General features: G+C 40.2%; 2 protein-coding genes across 4 annotated transcripts; one reads left to right on the top strand and one right to left on the bottom strand.

Annotated features, from left to right (window-relative positions):
* Positions 1–2,846: 2,846 nt before the first annotated feature.
* On the bottom strand, positions 2,847–4,628 carry LOC309720699 (uncharacterized protein). Of its 2 annotated transcripts, none has more exons than XM_082557840.1 (5): positions 4,280–4,628; positions 4,102–4,194; positions 3,770–4,024; positions 3,562–3,654; positions 2,847–3,440 (listed from the first exon to the last, which is right to left on the bottom strand). In XM_082557840.1, exons 1-5 carry the CDS (start codon positions 4,370–4,372, stop codon positions 3,267–3,269), a joined length of 708 nt encoding a protein of 235 aa, XP_082413966.1. In that variant the 5' UTR covers positions 4,373–4,628; the 3' UTR covers positions 2,847–3,266. The 2 variants fall into 2 exon arrangements, with proteins under 2 accessions (XP_082413966.1, XP_082413967.1); XM_082557841.1 differs by having other exon boundaries at positions 4,295–4,628.
* A 7,316-nt stretch (positions 4,629–11,944) lies between these two features.
* Positions 11,945–21,028, top strand: pcgf6 (polycomb group ring finger 6). 2 transcript variants are annotated; one of them, XR_014280451.1, is made up of 10 exons: positions 11,945–12,455; positions 12,713–12,812; positions 13,072–13,168; positions 15,805–15,860; positions 15,955–16,014; positions 16,587–16,704; positions 17,431–17,458; positions 17,876–17,974; positions 19,939–20,021; positions 20,140–21,028. XR_014280451.1 is itself a non-coding variant. In XM_082556961.1 (10 exons), exons 1-10 carry the CDS (start codon positions 12,381–12,383, stop codon positions 20,188–20,190), a joined length of 771 nt encoding a protein of 256 aa, XP_082413087.1. In that variant the 5' UTR covers positions 11,945–12,380; the 3' UTR covers positions 20,191–21,028. The 2 variants fall into 2 exon arrangements, 1 of the variants encoding a protein (XP_082413087.1); XM_082556961.1 differs by having other exon boundaries at positions 19,935–20,021.
* The last annotated feature ends 1,159 nt before the right edge of the window (positions 21,029–22,187 follow it).

The raw sequence follows: 22,187 nt of genomic DNA, 5'->3' as shown, positions 1-22,187 counted from the left end.
ACAGGAAGTCACGATATACTGAACTCTCAGACAGTCGATTCTGTTCATCTGTAATGTTTTCAGAGGGAGAAACATTTCCTCTCTCATCCAAGTGACTTCTTCTGACTGCAAGCTTCATCAACCTGTCTCAACCCCAACCTAACAGAAACTAGCACCACTGACTAGCATTGGGCCATGAGGTCAGTTTAATGATCAATAATATGAAAACTGTCACGACCATTGATCAAACGTCATGAGTGCCTTACAGAGAGAGTTGGAAAATGGCTGCATATGTACACTTGGGCGCCCTCCTCAGTTCAGAAGTGTGTGTTTCCTTTTTTCATGTAAATGGTCTCACTGACGTCCCGCTCAAACCAGCGTTCCTCCCTGTCTAGGATGTGTACAAGTGAACAAGTGCCCACTGGCCTGTAGGTGTAACAGACTGTGGAGTCCTGACCCAACGAGGTAGTTCTTCTGTGTTGTGCCATCCACTTAGCCGGAGGTTGTTTGGTTTCCAGGAGTTAGAAATCACAGGTCCTCCTGGCTCTTCACCGCATACATTATAATCTGCTTGTGCCGGGGGATCGATCCTTGGGGTGGACCAGTTTATAATGTTTACATCTAAGTCTTCTTAACTCATAAACAGAATTTCTGGTCTACTACAGGGTCTTTACAGGGACAAATAAGCGACCGTACAGGTACAAAGATGCACGTCTTACTGCATAAATATGCACAACACAAAAGCAGAGACAAAAGAAAGCTGTTGCACAGAGTCAGCAAATGTCTGGAAATTCCCTGCTCAGGTATGACATCAGGGTATTTGTGCAAGAACACATCAATTGTGTCACGAAAAGGTTTTCAAAGATGCTAACTATTGATTGTTGACACTGATTAACCGGATTACCTGCAGACACTTGAAAAGGCAGAAATTTCATTTGAGTCCCCAAAACACCACACTACAAATGTTCTAACATCTATATTCCCACATGCCCTGAAAGTAGTCCACAGTTCCTCATAAAGTAAATATTTAACTTCAAGAAGTCTCAGATATCAGCATGCATTCAGTGTTCTGCAGACAAATTACCTCATTACAGCAAGTGGAGAGAATGATTAGAAGATAGAGAGGATAATCGCAAAGGGAGGGGATAAGCTGGTTCACAGGTTCTCTCAGTACATGACTTGTTGCCTTAATTATAAATAGATATCAAAGAGCATATGGTTCTATTTATGTTTTCGTCTTTGTCTGGAATGGTTGTTTTTGTTTCCTTGGCATCCATGCGTGTATAAGCAATCAAATCTCTGGGCTTAGTGACTCACCTAATGTCTCTTTCCTCTTTCTGGGTGCACAACTCTAAGTGGCTATAGTCTCTCAGTCAGCAAATAGGCTGATTGTTATCCTCCTGCAAGATGATGCCACATCTGGCATAACCTGACTCGAAGAAAACAAAACAAATAAACCAGGAGGATGAAGAAAAACTTTATCGTATTTGAGAGTGTAATAAAGGATAATACATCCATCTACTCATGATACATATTGTACTTTATGGTTCACATAAAATGAACATGTGTCACATGATCTCAGATATACAATACACAAGCTAGTCACTGTTATTCCTGCCTCTTCATTCCCAGGAACTGACTGTTGTATTCCATCATCAGCACAGGGATGTACCAGAAGTCACTTCCCTAAACAAAAAAACACAGAGGCAACCCGATGTCACACAACTCAACAACAACTCACTGTTGTTGCTATTTTGACTTTGTGGATTATAAAGAAGATGTGATTGAAGTTCAGCTTTAGTTTAATGTTTTTAACAAAAATAAAATGGAAAAATTGTTTTTTTACTCGGATGAAAATCCCTTGCAGCTGAAGACTGCAATACCTTAAGCTGCAGCTTGTTTGTGAGTCTTTTCGTTAACTGAAAAGTATACTAAAAAAAACAAGTTGGGTTTTTTCCATTTTTAATAAAACAAAGAGTGGAAATACCTCCAACACACAAACATTTGACAACCCAGCATGCAATTAATTTGCACAAATGTAATGTCTTTGATATGCTGCTCAGAGATGGTCGTGACTCTCAAATCGGAGCCAGTGATAACTCTTCCTCTATGCTGTTGCATGCTGGGGCGGCAGGTGGGGTGTTGCAGATGCCAACGGTCACAGGAGCACGCTCAGTGAGAGACTGAGATTACACAAATGCACCACAGAACGACACAGGAAGTCATCCATGCCTGTACAACTCCTCCATCTAATGCACAGTACACAGAGCAATAGTTACTTTTGCACATGCTCTTCAGTGAAATTAAGAAATAATAAAGTTTGACAGGTTAGAGTAAAATGTCAGTCATATGTATCTCATCTCTGTAATATTCTGGATATTTATAATTGAGCTATTTATATATATCACAGCTATTTCTTATATATTGTAAACTTTATAATATATTTTATTATTTAATTTAGTTCAGTCGGTTACTGTTCTAATTGTCTTGGATTAATAAAGATTCCGATTCTCTCCCCTGTGGAACAGAAACTAAATTAGAGTTCCTAGGCTCATTTAAACTTAGGTGGCATTGTTGCAAGGTAGCCAGAATTCTGTCACTAGTGGGGCATTGTTTTGTAAGCTTTCTGTTTACTCAGATCAGTGACTGCCAACTTCCCCCTCATGCCACATCAATCATTAACCCCAGTTTTACAGCAGGACCCAAGTTTTCCCAGCACAGCACTGCCTCCGCTGGTTTGTGTTGTTCCCGCGGTGCATCCTGGTACCAGGCAGTCGCCACCTACACACAGGCTCATGCACCGAGGCATGTATGTGATGTAAAAGAGGACGTGATTCATCCGACCAGGACACCTTCTTCTATTGCTCTGTGGTCCAGTTCTGATGGTCAAGTGCCCATTGTTGGTGCTCATAGTGGTGGATAGGGGTCAGCATGGGCAGCCTGACTGGTCTGCAGCTATGCAGCCCAGTACACAGCAAACTGTGACGTTCTGTGTATTCTGAAACCTTGCTTTTTACTGACTCTAGCACAGCAACTTTGAGGAAAAAATGGCCACTTGCTCTCTAATATATCCCACTCAGGTTCCATGATCACTGTGCATGTTGGTTGTGTTATTGTTTCCCATCTTTTAAGCTCCTGTTTTCTCGGGTTTTAATCATGTAACACATGTAATGCAGAAATAATGGGTCCAGCTCTACAGCAGCATTTACATTTATTATTATACTGAAGTTGTGTTATTGTTGCTTTTGTGTTGATCTGTATATGTAACAGCATGCAGAGGTCACAGGTCACCGAGAGCAGAGCACGGTGCCGGCTGCTGATATCTTCACTGTGGGGCACCTCCGTCTTCCACGAGGTGAAAAGATAAAGCGGAGGTGGTGAAGGGCACTGTTTAACAAATCTCTGAGCCTCAAGGCACTGGAGAAGTCCGGCAAGACCACACAGGCTTTTCTCTTAAATATCTGCACGGTCATAATACAGAGCATACATGTTAAAACAATAGAAACAGTATTTAAAACTTTCAGTGCTGTGTACATATGTATTTCTCTGAATCAGTGCTTTTAAATGCTGGAGAGTAAGCACCTTTACATCAATGGTGGTCGGAGGGAGGAGGCTGAGCAGCAGGTCTCTTTCATACCAAGATCGTGGGAGGTTATCAATTTCAATAGACACAGTCTGACGAGAGAAAAACAAAAGATTTCATAAAATTATCAAAACATCCATCATCAGCCATAAAAAACAAACCTTAAGATTTTTTTTCTTTTTTGTGGGAGTCCAAATGTTTCATTACCTGTCTGTAAGCTGGAAACAGTGGTTCCCACAGAATGGGACGTCTGTGCAGTGGGCGGTAACTACAGCTGCCTGGTGGTGCTCGATGGGGACGTTCGGATCTTTTATCCTTGGGGCCCTCTCTGACCTCCCTGATGCCTACTTGAGCTACGAAGAAGACTTTGGTGCTGCTCTTCATTTCCCTCAAAGCCACGGCAGCTTCATCGGCACTGCGGTAATGCACCATCCCGTATCTGTGATTGTTTTTCACAATCGTCTGAAGTACGAGAGGAAAATCGTGAAGCAAATGAAAGTGAATTTTGCATTTCTAAAGCACGTTTGTAAGACAGTTACCTGAACAGAGATGACACATCCAAAAGATGAGAACATGCTGAGCAGATCCTTGGCAGTAACAGCTTGGTCAGAATTCAGATAGACTTTCATTTTCTGTCAGAGTAAAGCACAGAGTCAGACAGCAAAGCACAGAGCTGACGTCCTGTTATGATCCTCAGAAAGCAGAAGGGAAACGTACGTCGGTCCACTCAACATTTCTCCAGTCTGAAGGAACCGTCTGTTTGGAAACCTCACTGGGTGCATAGCAGTTTTCATATCTGATGGCGTCCATTGCAATTATGCATCAAAACTTAACTGTAATTTCAGAATACAGCTTTTGAGTGCAGATTTGGTCACATGTCAACTGAAGAAAAACAAAAACAAATTTGTAAAATAAGCAGAGTTGTAACCAAGTGTAGGCCTGTGACAGAAATCCTAAAAGTAAGACACCGTTACAGCTTTGAAAATAAATTTGATTCAAACCAGTTTGTTTCCTAGCAACATGATGCAAATCTGCACCTTACAGCAGAACTAACTTAATTTTGGCATTCAGACCCCATTCATATTCTAAATAATATTTCATGTTGTGAAATAGAAAACATGGACTCACACGTCCAGGGCGAGTGATGAGTTTTGTTCAACTATTTAACAGCAATTCTGGACTCAAGTGACGCGTGAATGTAAAAATGCCTTACTGTTACTTAAAGTCATGACATGAAAAGAAAAGTGGTTTTCACATATTTGACTGTAGACATACAAAGTACAGCTGGGAATGCCTTTTGTTTGTTGTTGTTGTTTGCAGAAAGGTGGCTGTCAGAACAGTATGATTTGTGTCCTTGGAAAACTGAATTCTGCAACTTCTTTTTCCAACGTTTTAATTTGCAGCTACGCACCGAGGCTGCTGGCACTTTAAATTCTCTTTTTGCTGGTTTTTATTGTTGTTTTCATATCTAAATACCAGGAGAAAGATCGTATCTGTGTTCTCATTAGGATTGGGATTTTTGTAGGCTTAGCCTATGGCCTATAAGTTTACTTTGTTAAATGCTAGTTATGACACAGTGTGTTTCACTTCTCTTATGGAGAAGTGTGAAAGTAATGTCATGAGTACTGTAATGAATTACTTTCTCCTTGAGTTGGTACTTAACATACTGCGTTACTTTTTAGTAACAACAACAACACTGATAAGAGCAGAAACAGCTCCAATGTGCACAGACAACATCCACAGCAAGCAATTAATTTGCATGAATGCCTGATATACTGCTTAGTGACGACGGTGACTCTGAGAGTGGAGCCAATGAGAACCTGGGGAACTGATAAAGAATCAGGATGGTTGAATTCTTATCAGTTCCCATCTCTGCTGAAATACACGTCCTACAGGTAAACGACGACATAACTGAAAACAATTCCTGTTTTGAGAGCTCATTGAGCTCAGCCGTTAAAAAATAGAAAAATATGTTTTTACTGTTGGTATTTCCAGTGGCGTGTCTAGAAAATTTTTGTTGGGGGGGCCAGGTAGGGGCACAGATTTGGAGAAGGGTGGCAGATTTAATTGGCAGATAATGTTTTTAAAAAAAAATTCTACCAACCCTTAACCATAATTCAATAATCCTATAAACCTAATAACCAAATGCACTTTTAACTCTTATTAGAATGAGATTTTAACCACTACGGTGCAAAGTTTTTAGATACTGCGTTGATAAAGTACAAGAGATACAATCAGTGCTTTGTCAGTGTTTACTCAGCATTCAAGGACAGCAATATTTGCATAGTATTTTTACTGACATATACTGCACATATGTTTTGGGCAAAAACATTTTTGAATATTAAAATACGAACATTTGTAGCAAACAATTGACAAATTAGCCATTCCAATGCAAAACTTTCTCTGCCTGTTAAAAAAAGAAGATAATCTTCTCACAAACTGGTGTTTGATTTTGAAACAGGAAAAAAGTGGAGAAACAACTGAAAAGACTAACATTTGAATGAAACCTGAAAGCAAGTAAATACTTTCTATGCTGCCTTATGGTAAACTTTGGTAATATTGATAAAGAACAACACTGGCTGATGATGAAATACATTCAGCTGGCATGGTGACACTGCCAGTATAACCTGCAGGGCTGGACTGGGACAGAAAATCGGGCATTTTGACTACAGACCGACCCACCAGGTATTAAAGCCATAAAGCCTTTGAATGAAAACAAACCCTGTTGTGACAGTGATGTACAGTCTTTTTGGTATATGTATGATTTCTATACATTTTACGTCAGATAAAAACTTTGGTTGTAAGATTTAGATAATTATTTAATAAAAGCTAGATATTTTAAATGAGAATAGGAAAGAAAAGTATTTCTTTGTGCCCCCTTTCCCTGTTAATGCCCTACCTGGCCCCCTGGCAAAACTTTGCTAGACCCGCCCCTGCACAGTTACCAGCTGTCAGCTACATAAAAAAGGATCCTGGTGGGTGGTCTTCACGTTTCCCTCTCACCAGATATCCAAACCGACATCATGACCAGCAGCTTTACAGCTGTGGCTCCAGCAAACATCAGCTGATACTAGAAATTAATATTAAATAAATTCTAACAACAGCCGATCAAGCTTAAACGTGCTGCTGTTGTTTAGCGCGACATCTGCTGGTTTCGTCTTTCTGGCGCAAAGTGGGCGATAAACAAACAAGAGAGAAAAGCCGATCAGCTGATCATCGATCAGTTTCATGATTGAAGTAGCAACAGGAGAGGGAGGATGAGAGAAGAGGCAGCTGTGCAGCGTAAAGACAGAATAAATCCAGCTTTGTGTCTTTTTCCATTCTAGCTGAAGTTCGGGACAAACTGCGTCTCTTCTCAGCTCAATACGAAACGTGTAATATTTTCTCTGATTGAGGGACCATTCCATTTTTTTAAGGAGCCGTTGGCAACTCTACTAACTAACCTTATGAATAAAATAAAGTTCACTATCAGTAACATCATAGCAACCGAACAGCTGTATAAAAACTCCAAGCTGGCTAGAACGCAGTATGAGTTATTGCAACTGACAGTAAAAAGTCAGCACAACGAAAATAAACTCCACCTAAACTTAGTTCATATCTGACCCAGATAGACTGCAGGTCATAACTTCTTACCTGAAGTTCAGTTCACCTGACACTCGGACTGGCGGCTGCCTCGGGGCTCTCCTCCTGCCTCCCCTTCCCTCATCCACCTGCTGCCTCTGTGGAAGCCCCGCCATAGCCACCACCAAACAACGGAGTTATTTCTACACATCGACCTGCATCTGGCCAATCCACCACCTCTCATTGTTCATGCCGTTACAAAAAAAATAAAAAATAAGTCAAATAAGCCCGATGGCCAGTCCAGCTATGTTAACCTGCAACCAAATCTGCAGCTCCATACAGCAATGTTACGACTTAGATTACATCTTATAACTCATAACTCTTATGTTAGCTCCCCTCTGTAGCATACTGTCTGAAATATTCCACGGCTGCAATAATTCTTTAAGTGTTATTTTTTCCTTGGTATTCTAATTTCGCCGAAGTTTACTAAACTCAACAAACTTAATATTACTTACCGGGACATTTATTCTGTCCTCATTTTCTTTCACCGAAAAATTGTTTCCTGCAGTGACGTCTTTCGTGCTTGGCTCTCCTACCTTTGCTAACGTGATGCAAATAGCGCAGAAGCCGATGCTGCATTCACTTACACTCGGATATCTGAGCGTCACCGTGAAAACATAATCGGACATTTGATATTTGATTGAATTTTATTGTTTTGCCTTTGGGGTGGCACCTGGGGTGGCCAGTCTGGTTGGGGGGGTGGCCTGTGCCCCCCCAGGCCACCCCGCTGGACACGCCATTGGGTATTTCATAAAATGACAGAAAAAACCTTTCTTGTGAATTAGCTGACGAGCTCTGTTTGTTGTTTTGTTTTTTAAAAAATTACAGGATAAAGTCCAAGTAAGCTGAGAGTACTTTCTGTAAGTCTACAGATTTATTTCTGATCGTGTGATGTTTACTTTCCTGTTCAGTGGTTCCTTCCGGTTCATGTTCCTCAGAGAGGTGCTACATTAACACAAGGCCCCCTAACACTGATGTAAGGTCTGTTCTAAATGCTGCTTTGGTTTATCTATAACAGCATGTCTTAACTGTGATGGTCATATCAGTGCAACGTGTAACTCCATTAGGACTGCTTATCTCTATGTTACCATGGAAACAAAGGTGACTTAACGCAGGAGGCTGTGTGTAGCAGATGAGAGAGCGGAAAACTGTGGTTGTTAGGTATTTTAGTACCATGGTAGCATTTACTGGATATTGTTTTATAGTGACATTATGCAGGAAAACTCTGTCATTCAATAAGGCCCCTTTGTTTTAGTTATTTTTCTCTTTGACCCAAGAATTGATGTGTGAGAATCACAGGCTGGTACAAGGTTGAAATACCACAGAGATCACTCCCTCAGCTACATTAGTTTCTTAATCTTTTAGACGCCTGTTGAAGGCCAAATGGTTTGTTTCAGATTTCACTAATGTAAGAACTCTTTGTTTTGTGCCTTGAAAATATGTCGCTGAGATAATCACAATTGTAGCTGAACTGATAAACTACACAAAGGATGCTTCTTCACCCAAGGGCAGGAAGACGCTCCCTTATCTTGGTCTGTACTGGTTTAAACTGATAATCTGCTGTCTCATGAATTTTACCCTCTATATAAACTGTTGTACTTGTGAATAAAGTTGAGTCAATTTGGGAAGACAATCTAAAGCAGTCTCTGTTTTCTTGTTCTCCCAAGCTGCTCCCGAGCTCGTACTAACACGCTGAATGGCATGCTTGAATATTACTTGAGAATATATTTGACTGTGTTACAGACTAAGGGACATTCTCTGCTGATAGGTGAAGGTACATTCTCTGCTGATAGACGTCCACGCCTCGAAGGAAGTCGATCCACGGATTAGGCCTTGGAAACCGTTTCCTTCAGTGGTGATATGAAGCAGATCACAGAGATGAGGGGCAAGGTTATGAATACACTTAAACGTGAGAACTAATATTTTAAAGTTTATCCTGGCTTCTATGGGCAACCAGTGAAGCTGTTGAAGAAGTGGGGTGATATAGTCTCTAAATCAGGGGTGTCCTGCAGGTTTTAGATCTCACCCTGGGTCAACACACCTGAATCACATGATTAGTTCATTACCAGGCCTCTGGAGAACATCAAGACATGTTGAGGAGGTAATTTAGCCATTTAAATCAGCGGTGTTGGATCAAGGAAACATCTAAAACCTCCAGGACACCGGCCCTTGAGGCCTGGAGTTCGACACCTGTGCTCTAAAGGGAGTACGAGTTATGACCAGAGCTGCAGAATTCTGAAGAAGTTGAAGTTTATGGAGGGACTTCCTGGGGAGACCAAATAGGAGGGAGTTGCAATAATTGATTTGGGAAGTAATAAGACTATGGACAAGGATGGCAACATCCCAGGGAGTAAGGAAGGGATGAAGTCGGTTAATGTTACGTAAGTGAAAGTATGCAGACTGGGTTATGTAATTAATGTGAGGCTGAAATGAGAGAGTACTGTCAAGTATGACACCCAAACTCTTTACCTGCGGGGATGGAAGGATGGGGAAATTTTCAATATTAATGGGGAAACTGTGAGATTTGGTTAAGGTAGAGGCTGTGCCAACGACACACGCCAACTGTTAAGTTTGAGAAAATTGGAGGAGAACCAAGATCTGATCTCCATAAGACACTTCAAGAGGGAGGTAGGTGGAAGGGATGAATTAAGTTTGGAGGAAATATAGAGCTGGGTGTCGTCAGCATAACAATGAAAATTTATATTATATTTTTGGAATATTTGGCCAAGAGGGAGCATGTAGATAATGAATAAAAGAGGCCCTAATACTGAACCCTGGGGCACACCAGCAGAAACAGGATAGAGACTTGAAGAGTAGGAATTAAATTGGATAAACTGAGTGTGGTCTGAGAGATATGAGGTGAACCAGGCAAGGGAGGTGTGACTAATGCCAATGGATGCTAATCTGTTCAGGAGGATATTATTAGAAACTGTGTCAAATGCCGCACTAAGATTAAGAAGGATGAGAATGGTTAAAAGACCAGAATCAGCTGCCATCAGAAGGTCATTCGTAATCTTTAACAAAGCAGTTTTTGTACTATGAATGCGGCGGAAACCAGACTGAAATTGTTTGTAGAGATTATGGTCATTGAGGTATGAGTGAAGCTGGGAGGCAACAACTTTCTCAAGGATTTTCAAAATAAAGGGGAGGTTTGATATAGGGTGAAGGTTATCAGAATTATTGGGATCTGCAGCAGGCTTTTTGAGAATTGGAGTGACAGGAGCAGTTTTCAGGGAGAGAGGAATAATTCCAGTGTTAAGGGAAGAGTGGATAATACTAGTTATGAGAGGAGCCAGTGAGGGAAGACAAGCTTTAACTAACACAGTGGGAAGAGGGTCAAGCTGACAAGTGGATGATTTAGATTTTTGAATAAGATTTGATACATCAGCTATGGAGGGAAGAGTAAAAATGAAAATGACTGGGAGGAAGACAGTGAGGAAAACAGAAAGTCTACCTCACAGTTTATGAGTGAAAAACTATATAAGAGAGTTGCGAAAGTCAGCAGAGTCTATATGAGAGGGGAATCAGTCCGGAGGTTTTGTAATTTTACTAAACAATGAAAAGGGAGACCTGGAGTTACCTTTACTAGAGCTGATTGAACCAGAATAGTATGCAGATTTGGCTGAAGCAATGCAGATATGATCGTTATACATTTCTTTGTGTATGGTAAGTCCAGTTTTCTTGAACAGATGTTCCATTTGGCGTCCTTTAGCTTTGCGATGGCGCAGGTTAAGAGTAAACCATGGTGCTGAACGGGAAAATGAGACAGTTTGGTGTTTAAGTGGAGCAAATATGTTAAGAAGGTTGTGGAGGTTGACATTATAGTGAGAAACAAGTTCATCTGGGGATGAGGTGCTGTGAACAAATGGAAAATCATAAATGGCAGATGAAAGATCAGCAGGGTTAATATTATTAATTTTCCTAAATGTGATGTCACGGGGAGTACAGGTTTTTGAGGCTGTTGTATTTACAGTAAAAGAAATAAACTTATGATCAGATCCTTATTTGGCTTAGGTGGCCGGTACACAGTACATATAATAGTGGGAGTAGATCCAAGTAGCGATGTTATCAAATGAGTGGAAGGGTGACAGGGAGAACTTTCCAGTGCTTGTGGTGAATTATCGCGAGGCCGCCCGGAGTTGCGAGGTTGACAGATGTAAACAAACTCAGATGGAGTAGAGCCATTAAGTGAAACAAAATCAATAGGCTGTTGCCACGTTTCAGTCAAGCAGCAGCCTATAGTTAACTTTCTATCTATGATCTCTGGTCACTACATTGCCTGGACTTTATTTCGTGTGGATGGAGCTCTGGTAATTAGTTTAGCCGTTCAGCTCCTTTACTAGCTATTCATTGAAGACTGTCTCAGAAGCACCCTCTGCTGTTCGCCTATTGAATTACAGCCAATTTCTGTGCAGGAAGATTAACAGGAATTTCACTGATTCATTACAAAGTGTCCATTTCCATGAGCCATAAGTATCTCATACAGCGCAGTCAACCCTTCGGTACAACACTTTCAGAGTCATTCACGGGCACATGTCAACCTGCCTAACGAGTCAGAGTCTGTGAAGGTTCAATTGCTTTCTAACAACAGCAGCTACTTAAACACATAAAGACAGGCATACAATTGTTTGTTGAAAGTTTCTTTAAAGAACACTTGGGAGCCACTATATATTCAATACAGTATATTAATTATATATTAGTGATAAAGAAAATAGTAGGTTTTATGTATAATTTATGCTCAAGTCTAGGGTCAGATGACATTTATTTTGAAGTACCCAGACCGGAAGTTGTAATGTAGTCGCCATTCGCCGAACACGAGCGAGGGAAATTGAGTTGTTTATATGAGCATGAAGAAAGCAACAAAGTGCATTAAGTTAGGACGTGATATCGTTTTATGTTAAATGTAACTTTTAGGCATTAGTACGTCTGAAGGATGTTTTTTACTTAGTCATTTTCAGTAACGTTAGCTGCTAGACGGTTGCCGCTTTCACGTGCGTTTTTTTTTTCTGGTGTTGCATGTAATAAGCCAGCTAACGTTAGCCGCCTAGCCGAGCGTGGCTAACTTAAAAACAAGTTTAGCCAGCCTTAAAGAAAACGTCGCTCGTTAGTGCAAAGTTGAAATTTAGCTAGAGGAAGCTGTTTAAGTTTCCATTTTGGCCGTAACTAAAAGAGACGAGTGAAGGGTTTTGAAGCGGGAATGTCATCGCCTCCGTTAGGTCGCACGAGTCATGAAGGGTCAGCGAACGCATCAGACAGCGACTCCGAGGACGAGGTGCGTTTACAGGTGTTTTCCCTCACCTGTTTTTTTTCCTGCTGTTTATTCATAATGGAGGCGGCTTTTCATGCTGTTCTGACAGTTATATCTACTGTGCAAGAGCTGTCCTGCCCACTGAACTTAGCAGAACAATGCACTACACGGAATGTACACGTTAATATAAATAGTAGCTGACGCAAAGTAATTATAAGGTTATAGTGATTTTTTTTTTAAATCATGTAATCATTTACGTTGGTTTGTTTATATTTCCACAGCCCACGCTCCCCCTTAATCAGTTCTATCCATACATCCGCTGTGCCCTTTGCTGTGGGTTCCTCATAGATGCCACCACCATCACAGAGTGTCTGCACACATGTGAGTTACATCTTTATCTGCTGCGTTTAATGATTTAATGTGGTGGGAATAATGGTGGTATCAGCATTTATGCAGTGCTGTGCAAAACTCTTGTAACTGCCACAAATACATGAAATATGTATATGAAGCAGTGTCTGTTTGCATAGTTTGCATTGTAAATGATTTATTTAAATGATACTTAAAAATTTTTGTGGGCATGTGAGAAATGGGTATTTGATGTCTGAAAAGTATTTTTTGTGCTTTTTCTTTCCTCCCCAAGTTTGCAAAAGCTGCATTGTGAAGCACTTCTTCTACAGCAACAAGTGTCCCACATGCAGCATTGTTGTCCATCAGACACAACCTCTTTACAACATCAGGTGAGTCTGACTATTTTGGTCATATAGGAATCATCTAAGCAACTTTCAGGTGCTTTTTTCAAAAGGGGTCAGCACAGCGAGTAGAATAGAATTAGAATTAGAATAGAATTCAACTTTATTGTCATTGCACATGCACAGGTACAGGGCAACGAAATGCAGTTTGCATCCATCCAGAAGTGCTTTAGTGATATAGATATATTACAATATATATTAGCAATAGTATAGATATGTAAGTATACTACAGAAATGGGTCTATTATGGTATGTTATAATGTACACGGTATGAAGTATGTTGTGAATATTCTATAACTAAGTATGTAAAGGTTGTAGTGAGTACAAGCTATGTACAGGCTATGAACAGGATATAAATATGAAAAACTATACAGAATATGAAATAAATAACTTTACAGAAATCTGAGATATACAGCTATACAGAAATGGGAACTATGCAAGTTGTAAACAGTTGTAGGATTAAAGATTATCGAATGTACAGAATGACTATTTACACAGAGCTATACAGTAGTGCAGTTAAGATAAGTGAGATATGTGGATAGTTTCTACAGAGGCTATATAAAGTGCTAGTGGTTGTGAGTGGTGGTTCAGTCCATGTTATTATTGTGTGTTTGAGGGTACAGTTGTCCATTGTGGGTGTGTGTATGTTCAGTCCATGAGTTTAACGTGGGTCAGATGTCAGTAGTAGAGTAGCTCTTCATGTTGTGATTTGGCAGATTTTTATGCCAGATCAGTACTATCAGTAGACAGTTTTGGTTCAGATGGTTGTACAGAGTACGGAGCAGGTGAGGAGAGAGGTACAGCAGTGAGTTCTTACAGCCTGTCATGGTTTGGTGCTGCGTTTCAGCCAATCATGTTGATTTGTCTTGTATCGTATGAGGCTGATCTGCCATGCAGTTCCATCTGTAAAGTGCTTAATATGCTGAATAACCATTATGTGCACATTTTTTAAAAAAAATGGAACGATTTCATATTTTCATAGCAGAATATGATGAAATAAGGGTGGCTCAAGACTTTGGGACAGGACTGAAATCAGGGGAGTGGAGAAGAAATGAGTGCTTTAGTCTATCACAGTGACCCCAGCAGCCTGAGCCTAGAGACGTGTAACTAATGTCTCTTTTCCATTAGTGTCAACTTGACTCAGTTTTGGTTGTTTTCCATTAAAATTGAGTACCTCCTAAATGTGCATGGGGTTGTTATAGCAACGCGGCTAAAAGTCTTATTACGTCATTTGTACATAACACAAACACAACACAACAATGGAGGACATCGAGGTGATGGAATACCTGCTGCTCTGTCTATGACTTTTATCAGACTCTGGGAGCACAGTGTTGGCTTTTGTGTAGCCGGGTTTCAAAAATGTCTCCAAAAATGGAGTCACTCTCATGACTTGAATGATGCCACTGGCTACCCAATCAGTCTTTTGATGTCACATTTCAGAACATTCAAATCACGTGGAACCCTGGCTGAGTAGGCACTAAAAAGGTACCTGATACTAGGGCTGGGCCATATCATACCGTTGGCGGTAATACCTGTATAATGTTGGGCAACGAAAAAAAAAAAGAAATATCGCGATAGAAAATGGGTAAAACGCGCATGCGCAGTGCCTTTGTTTTCATATGCACATGGTGGAAAAAGCATGGCGGCGACAGAGAATGAGGGCGAAAGCGGATCGTTGAATGAAACGGATGAAGCAGAAGTGGTTTGTAAAAATGCTGCAACTTCACTGTGGAACTGGTTTAGCTTTCGACCGTCAGATACACAACAAAGCACTATTTTTGGTAGCGCATGCTAGCGGGCCGTCGTTATTACCGTGTTTTTCTTGCAAAATACGGCACACTTAAAATCAATCCTTTGATTTTTCTGAATATCGACAGCGCCCCTTATAATCCCGTGTGCCTTATGTATGAGTTCTGGTTGTGTTTACTGACCTCGAAACGATTTTATGTACACGGCGCTCGAAAATCTGTCAAATGTTTTAGTACGACTTTGCTGAGCTACGAAGCCGCACTGCTTGATGGATTGTCGGAGCATTACGGCTATCGTAGGCAGGAGCCTCGCGGAGTGATACGTACTGTGCTTCAACATAATATTACCGTATTGTGTGTGTATAAGCTCTTTAAGTTTTGTGGATATTATACATGGTTATGCTGAGGATATGTCGGCCAATTTCCACTGGAAATGCCTTTTGGTTAAACTGTCAGCAAGAAATTTGCACTGTTACATTTTTATATAACTTTAATGCACATAAAAAAACAGCTGTTTTTTTTTTGTTTTGTTTTGTTTTTTTGCACTAATAAAGTTGTGGAGTTGTAAAGTATTTTGTCTAGTGTCAATTATATCATCAGTTATATCGTTATCGCAAATTTTCAAATGTATATCGTGATAAATATTTTTGGTCATCTCGCCCTGCTCTACCTGATACCAGGTGCTACCACCTAATGAAAAACCCTAAAACCGATTCAAGCTGAGTAGGTACTAGTGAAAAAATGCTGTAAGGGATGCTCGCCTTTTTCCAGGGACTACTTGAACACGCATTGACCTCCCCAATGGAAACTTTAGCCATGTTTAATACGAGTATGCATTGAGATATGAGATTCACAGGTTTGTCTCGTTTCCCTGCAGGCCTGACAGACAACTTCAGGATATAGTTTATAAAATGGTTCCCTTCTTGGAAGAGCGTGAGTATGCAGGCATATGAAGCATAACTGATGTGCTGCATTTTCCAGTCCATATTTTAATGTGATCTCTCTCTTTCTCCCCCCAAAAATGCAGTTGAAAGAGAACAAATGTGCAGCTTTTACAAAGAGAGAGGACTGGATGTACCAAAACCAGGTAACATGTTTCAACTGTTGAAGTGTAGTAAGGCCAATACATTGTAATATACAGTATGTAAGTACCAGCTAAAGTAATAACTGACCACATGACCTTTGACAGTTTAGTGTTTAACGAGGAGCTGCTGTGCTCTTCTTCTTTTCTCTCTTATAATTTGACAGCACTGGGTTGTCATGTTAAACACAGACACATTTCCAAGAGAAGCCCGAAGCCTCAGCGCTCCCCCCTCTCGCTCATTTTCAAGCATTTTTCTCTTCTGCTGCTGATGCCTTATGATTGAAATGCAAAATCCAAATTTGATGTATCGCTGTAATTTCTGTTGCTGTGGATGTTTGCTCTGTCAGCTCTCATATCCTGATTTGAATTCGTTAAAGGGCTACTTTAAGATAGACGGAGTGCTAAGGGTTGACATTTTTAGAGCTGTGCTATAATTGTGCAGCCTGTGTTACTCCTTAAACGTAGTAATGTCAGACTAGAAACGAGTAAAAATGCTTTTTAGATTTACAGATCAAGAACTGTAAGTGTAAAGATGGAGCACAGCAGTGCTGAGGGTTCTCCTTCCTCTCTTGCAGTGATCGTCTCCTCTCCATGTCCTGCTGTTACAAAGAGGCAGAAGAAGGACAACGTTCCTCAGTCTGTGTTTACCGTTCCTCCAGAGCTGGATGTGTCTCTGCTCCTGGAATTTGTTGGGTAAACATTTGTACTGTATGGTTGTTTGTTTTTATTTTATTATTTGTTAATCATTAGTGAGAATAACACTGTTCCCAATCAATTTACTTGTGGTCAGTCTTTCTAGCTCTTGTTTTGAGAGTTCAGTCACTGCTTTGTGGTTCCTGATTAGAGCAGTTACTGCTGTCAGCAGGATGGTGGACGATCTTTTTATGCTTTTATGAGAGACTCGTAAAAGGATGGGTGCCTTTAGTTTTTGGCTCCACATCTCAAGGCTTTCTTTAGACACTCTGTCCAAATCTTTTTTGGGGGGCAGATTTATAGATTGCTCCCTGATTGAATTGAAAAAGGCTGTACTGGTGGGAAAAAACAAAAAATAAATGAAATACTATTTTTAGAAAAATCCAAACCAATTGGAGGTGGTTTGAACTGTGCTTCAGTCATATTTGGACAGTGCTTCAGCCCTGCTGCTTAAATCTGGTGGCGGCGTCAGTTGCAGCCAGGTCAAGCAGAACGCGATTTTAATGTTTTTGTTTTATAGATAAGTTGACATCCAGATACTCAAATCTGACCTACATTAAAGATCTGATTTGAAAAACGATTGAGATGAATGAAGTTAAACATGGGTTTTTCAGGTTTATTGTGCAGTTACATAGAAATACCAGCAGGTGGTTCCACTGTCTCAAACTGACAGCTTCTTTACAGCCAAAAACTTGAACATCTCTTGAATCTCTTCTTTGTTTTCAGGGCTGAAGAGGGCATCTGCAACTACAAGGTAAAGTCTTTAATATGAAGGCTTTTAGATGATTATAACACTTATGTGCCGTTGATTTCAGGACCTGTTAAAGGCTAGTTGTGTCTCATGTTTTCCTTTGTGGTTCTCATATATCTATAGGCTGCAAAGTTTAAATGGTTCAATCTTTTCCCGTGTTTTAGGACTCAATGCTGGCAGCTGCAGCGCGTTCCTCACTAACTTCAAGCCTGCTTACTGTAACATTAGTTTGGGGTTTTATGTGGGTGGGAGGGGGCATTGACATGGCTAGGCTACAAGAAACAGTGAGCAAAAAGTACCTCACTTACAGTTTCAGTGTAACGTTTAACAACAAGAAATCGGTGTCAGAGTTTGAGAGGGTGAAAATGTTGTCTTGGTTTTATAAATGTGTCTTATACAGTTTCTGTTTTTTCCGTTTAGCCGTTGGAGAGGCGGTACGTCCGTGTGTCAGGTGAGGCCACCGTTCGCCACGTGGAGCTCTTCATCAGGAGGAAGATGGAGCTGAGCCCATCTTGCCAGGTGAATCTGCCAGGCTTACAGCTCGGTGCAAGACTGCACACTTACAGACTTGGAAGCAGGACAGTAATAGAATTTAGCGCTACACTAAAGAGAACAACAAGTGTGTGGATATTATTCTAAAGTAGGAACAATCTATGAGCCCACAGGGCTGTCAAAGGGCGTGCAGACAGGAAATGCATGATCCAATAAAGAAATGTATTCTCAATCATTTTGCACACTTCAGGGCAGCATACACCTGTGGAGGATGATGCACATTGAATCGGTTTGTTTTGCATGGAAACCTGCACTCCAGGAATGTTACAGCATTAAGGCTTTTTAACGCTCTGATTTGTTCCTGCAGTTTATTTTAATGATATTTGGTTGACATAAACTCACCGGACCCTTTATTAGCTGCAGTGGGGCAAGAGATGCATTTCTGCATATCTTGATAGTAAGTAGGGATGTCGAGGGTGACTCATTTGTTATACGTTTGTTTGTTATACATGAGTATAACATGTATAATGTTATACTCATACATTGTGGATTAAACAAGAGAGAAGACCAGTCGAGTAGTTTAAAATACAGAAACTCATTGGAGAACATTGAAAACTGAGCACAGGTAAACAATGCCCAAGCAAGAGAGAGGAGTGGTGTCTGGTGGTGCTGTAGGGTCCTTGTTGTAACCCGGTAACTACCATCACACATTGTCTGTCTGAGCTCTGCTAAAAGCCGTATGATGAGAATTATTGAGTGTTTATCAGGATTGTCTGGAGGATGTTTCCCATTTCTTCTATGAGGCTTCTTCAGTTTCACTGGCTGATGAGAACTTCCCAACGGTTCATCTTGATGGGAGACAAGTGGAAAAGTTATCCAGACATCAAAATATAAGAGGAATGAGGAGTGCACGTGTACACGTCAGGGAATACAAGCTGAACATTGACGACTCAGCAGCTCAGGTCAAAACTCAGCAGGCTGCCGGCTTCTAAAGGACAACAGAGAGTCCTTAAATACAACTGTAATCTGATTAGAGTCTAGTTATTAGAACAGTGATACCATATTTCTGTCTCAGAGTAGTGAACCTGCAGTAGGAGATGATTTGTGCTGCAAATATATAAACTTAATATCAGAATTGTCCTCATTTCCAGAAGAGAAACATTAAGTGTGATCAGAGTTTTAAGGTATTTGTGCGTTTTGTATTTCGTAACACAGGGGAGAGGATTAGCAGCTTACACTGATTTCCTGGTCTCGGTGTGACACTAAGGTTTCCTGTCTGGACAAACCTGCAGGTCACTTTTTAATGAAGGAGATGTTCCAACAATCTGAGGTTCAACCTTAGCTTTTACATCTTGTTGCGCTTTAATTTATAACTGCCAGGTGTCTACGTCCTGCTTCCAAAGTTTACACACTGAGAAATGTCAAGGCGATGTCGCTATTAGAATCATTTCTTTGAAGTATGTTTATTTCTTTGAGGGGGGGAAAAACTCATGAATTTGATGCAAAGTTTTCTTTATTTTGCGTTTACTGAGAAGTGTCCAAATTATACTTGTGGTAAGATAACTGGTAGGATGTTTGACCTGTCTTCTGCGCAGGATTTGTGGATTTGTATTAAAATGCTTGCTTTGCTAGCACAGCTGGGACTTATATACAGGCTTTGTATTGTGAGTAGGTTTGAGGTCCCAACTTCAGCCTTCTCAAGGCTTCCTGAACTTTTTTTAGATCTAAACCACTGAAGCTGTTTTCGCCATCGTGTTTAACAGTTGGTACAGATTTCTTGAAATTAAAGACTTTACCTTTCCTCCTGATAAATATGGCCACACTCCTCCTGAAGGTCTTTTTCTTTGTCAGGATCTGTTACAAACTGCGAATCCAGAATTTTGTACCTCAGCTTGGGGGTCTGGATTGAATGCCTTGATTTTTACCCAAATGTTCTCGCTTGGAATCACTGTGATGGTCTGTAATGCTGTCTGTGTGTGTCCGGCAGGTAGATGTGGTTTGTGGCGATCACCTCCTAGATCACTACCAGTCACTCAAAGAAGTACAGAACTTTGTGGGCGAAGATGCACTACAGGTTAGAATCAGAAAAGCACGTAGTAGGACTAACCTGTAATAACATTGGAAGTTTTACAGAAGGCTGGGGGTTATCATCCTGTGAGTAATCACTTTGCTTTTGTTTGTCTTTCCTCCAGGACGGTTTGTTGGTGCTACACTTTGGCTTGGTGCTGCCCTCCCAGTCTTAAATATGAGGCGTGGATTTAGCCATGATCTGAACTGCTGAACTGACATTTTGGTCTTTGTTTCTCTTTATAAGACTCGTGTCTTCATAAAGGTCTTGGATTTTAGACTCTAATGAATTGTTGCTAGCTGATTACAAAACATATAAAATTCAAACCTGAACATAGCCACATTTGGCACCTGGCAAACTTTAATGTATTACTTCTTCATTGAGCAGACTGGAAAATGAACTGTTTTGATTGAATTTTTAACAAACGAGATGATTATCTTTAGTTCATAGTTACCACAAATCTGCTGGACACAGATGACATCCATCTGAACTACTTGGTACCCACGTGTATAACATGAATTTGACCTGATAAATGAAGATGACACATTTCTGTTCCTGCTAGGCTGTTGTTTGAAGATTTGTTTAAAACTGTTTGCTACTGTTTCTGTAGCGGAAACTGGACTGAACCACTGTGACTGGATCTGAAACTCTTAAAGCTGCTATAGCAGTATAGGCAGCATCTGTCTAGTTTACCCAACTTTTTGCAACCCAGGGACTGTCTTTAATGATTTATGTTGACTACAAAGCTGTGATTTAAAGGGCTGCAAGAAAAGGACTGCCACTACCAAAGATTTATGTATGTTAACGCTTGCTTCTTAGAGCTTGATAGTTTTTTAAGAGCTGTTGACTTCCTTCTGCTGTTAATAGAAAAAACTGATCAGCTCAAAAATACTTTGAGTACAAAAACAGTTATTTAAAGGGAGTTTGTATAAAGTCTTTGATATGGTTTGGTAAAAAAAATGTTTGTACTTGCTTTTGTCAGGTTGAATTAATAAAAGCACAACTGAGAAATATTTCCTGATTCATCCTTGGTCTCTGTTTTTAGAGATTTAGAAAGAAATGAATGGATGGACTAAAGCATTTTAAATTGTTCAGATTTTATAATTTATCGTATTAAGTAGTTTCCTATGAAAAATCCAAAAGCATTTGTCTCCTTCTGGGCTCAAATCTGTGAAATTGCTTGTCGTTAGGCAAACGTGTAAAGCGTTACACTATGGATCCACTTGTCCATAAACAGTACACCTAACCTACATGGTTCCTATGGGGGAAATGACACTAGTGTCAATGTTCCACCAGTGACGCACATGCTGCCACTACATACTGTGCAATAAAAGCCTGTAGATCAGGGACGTCAAACTCATTTTGCATTTAAAGTGGACCGTTCCAGTTCAAGTCAGTCATATATAAAGTGGCAAATCACAACTGTTGTCTCAAAGTCAAACTCTCCTCTTTGTCAGTGTAAAGAGGTTTAACTGCTCATTTAGTCTCTGAAATGTTTTAACCTCCTAAGACCCGAACTCTTCCACAGCATGCATTTTTAATTTCTATTTGATATTTGGGCTGATTGGGTCCTGATGAATGTAAAAACAAAGAAGCAGATTTTTTTTTTTGCCCAATTTTTGTTTCTAACAAAAATAAGAGCCACATATGAGGATATTCGTTTAAAATTTTGCTAGAACAGTAGCAGTATAATGTCCTCGTAAGTGGATATCAGGCCCTTGTACAGCAAAATTGAGTATTTTGGTCTAAATAACCCAAAGTGTGATGTCAACATTTGTGGACGCCAGGTCCTAGGAGGTTAATATAAGAAAAGGGACAATTTTAACCTTGCATCTGTGTTTCTACATGTTTAAAAAAAAAAAAAAACCAAAGCAGCTATAGTAAATGAAAGAAATATGCCAGCACGACTTTTTGGGTTTTCATTGTAAGAAATAAATGTGTACAATTGTAGAAAAGGTTCTGGTTACCCAGATTACCTTGTAAAATCATTCACAAATATTTTTTCTATGGTAGGTAGTGAAAAAAACATGAACTTTCCATCATTTGATTTTCTATTAACTATTTTTCCAAAGCCATGCAGTGAGCCAGATTGGAGTCTTTTCCAAGCAAAGCCAAGCCTTATGATCACCACCCCTGCATTAGATTATAGAAAGCATGTGGCGACAGTTATTT

This window comes from Aulonocara stuartgranti (assembly GCF_965226115.1).
Source record: "Aulonocara stuartgranti genome assembly, chromosome: 13".
Taxonomy (NCBI): Eukaryota; Metazoa; Chordata; class Actinopteri; order Cichliformes; family Cichlidae; genus Aulonocara; species Aulonocara stuartgranti.
The sequence above is the reverse complement of the archived record's forward strand: the minus strand, read 5'-3'. Positions and strand labels throughout refer to the sequence as shown.

Excerpts from the sequence above, each read along its gene's own strand:
- LOC309720699 (XM_082557840.1), bottom strand. The coding sequence starts at position 4,372 with ATGGACGCCATCAGATATGAAAACTGCTATGCACCCAGTGAGGTTTCC. Across the intron at positions 4,025-4,101 it reads GATGTGTCATCTCTGTTCAG|ACGATTGTGAAAAACAATCA; the intron begins GTAACTGTCTTA and ends CTCGTACTTCAG. Across the intron at positions 3,655-3,769 it reads TGTTTCCAGCTTACAGACAG|ACTGTGTCTATTGAAATTGA; the intron begins GTAATGAAACAT and ends TTCTCTCGTCAG.
- pcgf6 (XM_082556961.1), top strand. The coding sequence starts at position 12,381 with ATGTCATCGCCTCCGTTAGGTCGCACGAGTCATGAAGGGTCAGCGAAC. Across the intron at positions 13,169-15,804 it reads CAACCTCTTTACAACATCAG|GCCTGACAGACAACTTCAGG; the intron begins GTGAGTCTGACT and ends GTTTCCCTGCAG. Across the intron at positions 16,015-16,586 it reads ACTGGATGTACCAAAACCAG|TGATCGTCTCCTCTCCATGT; the intron begins GTAACATGTTTC and ends CCTCTCTTGCAG.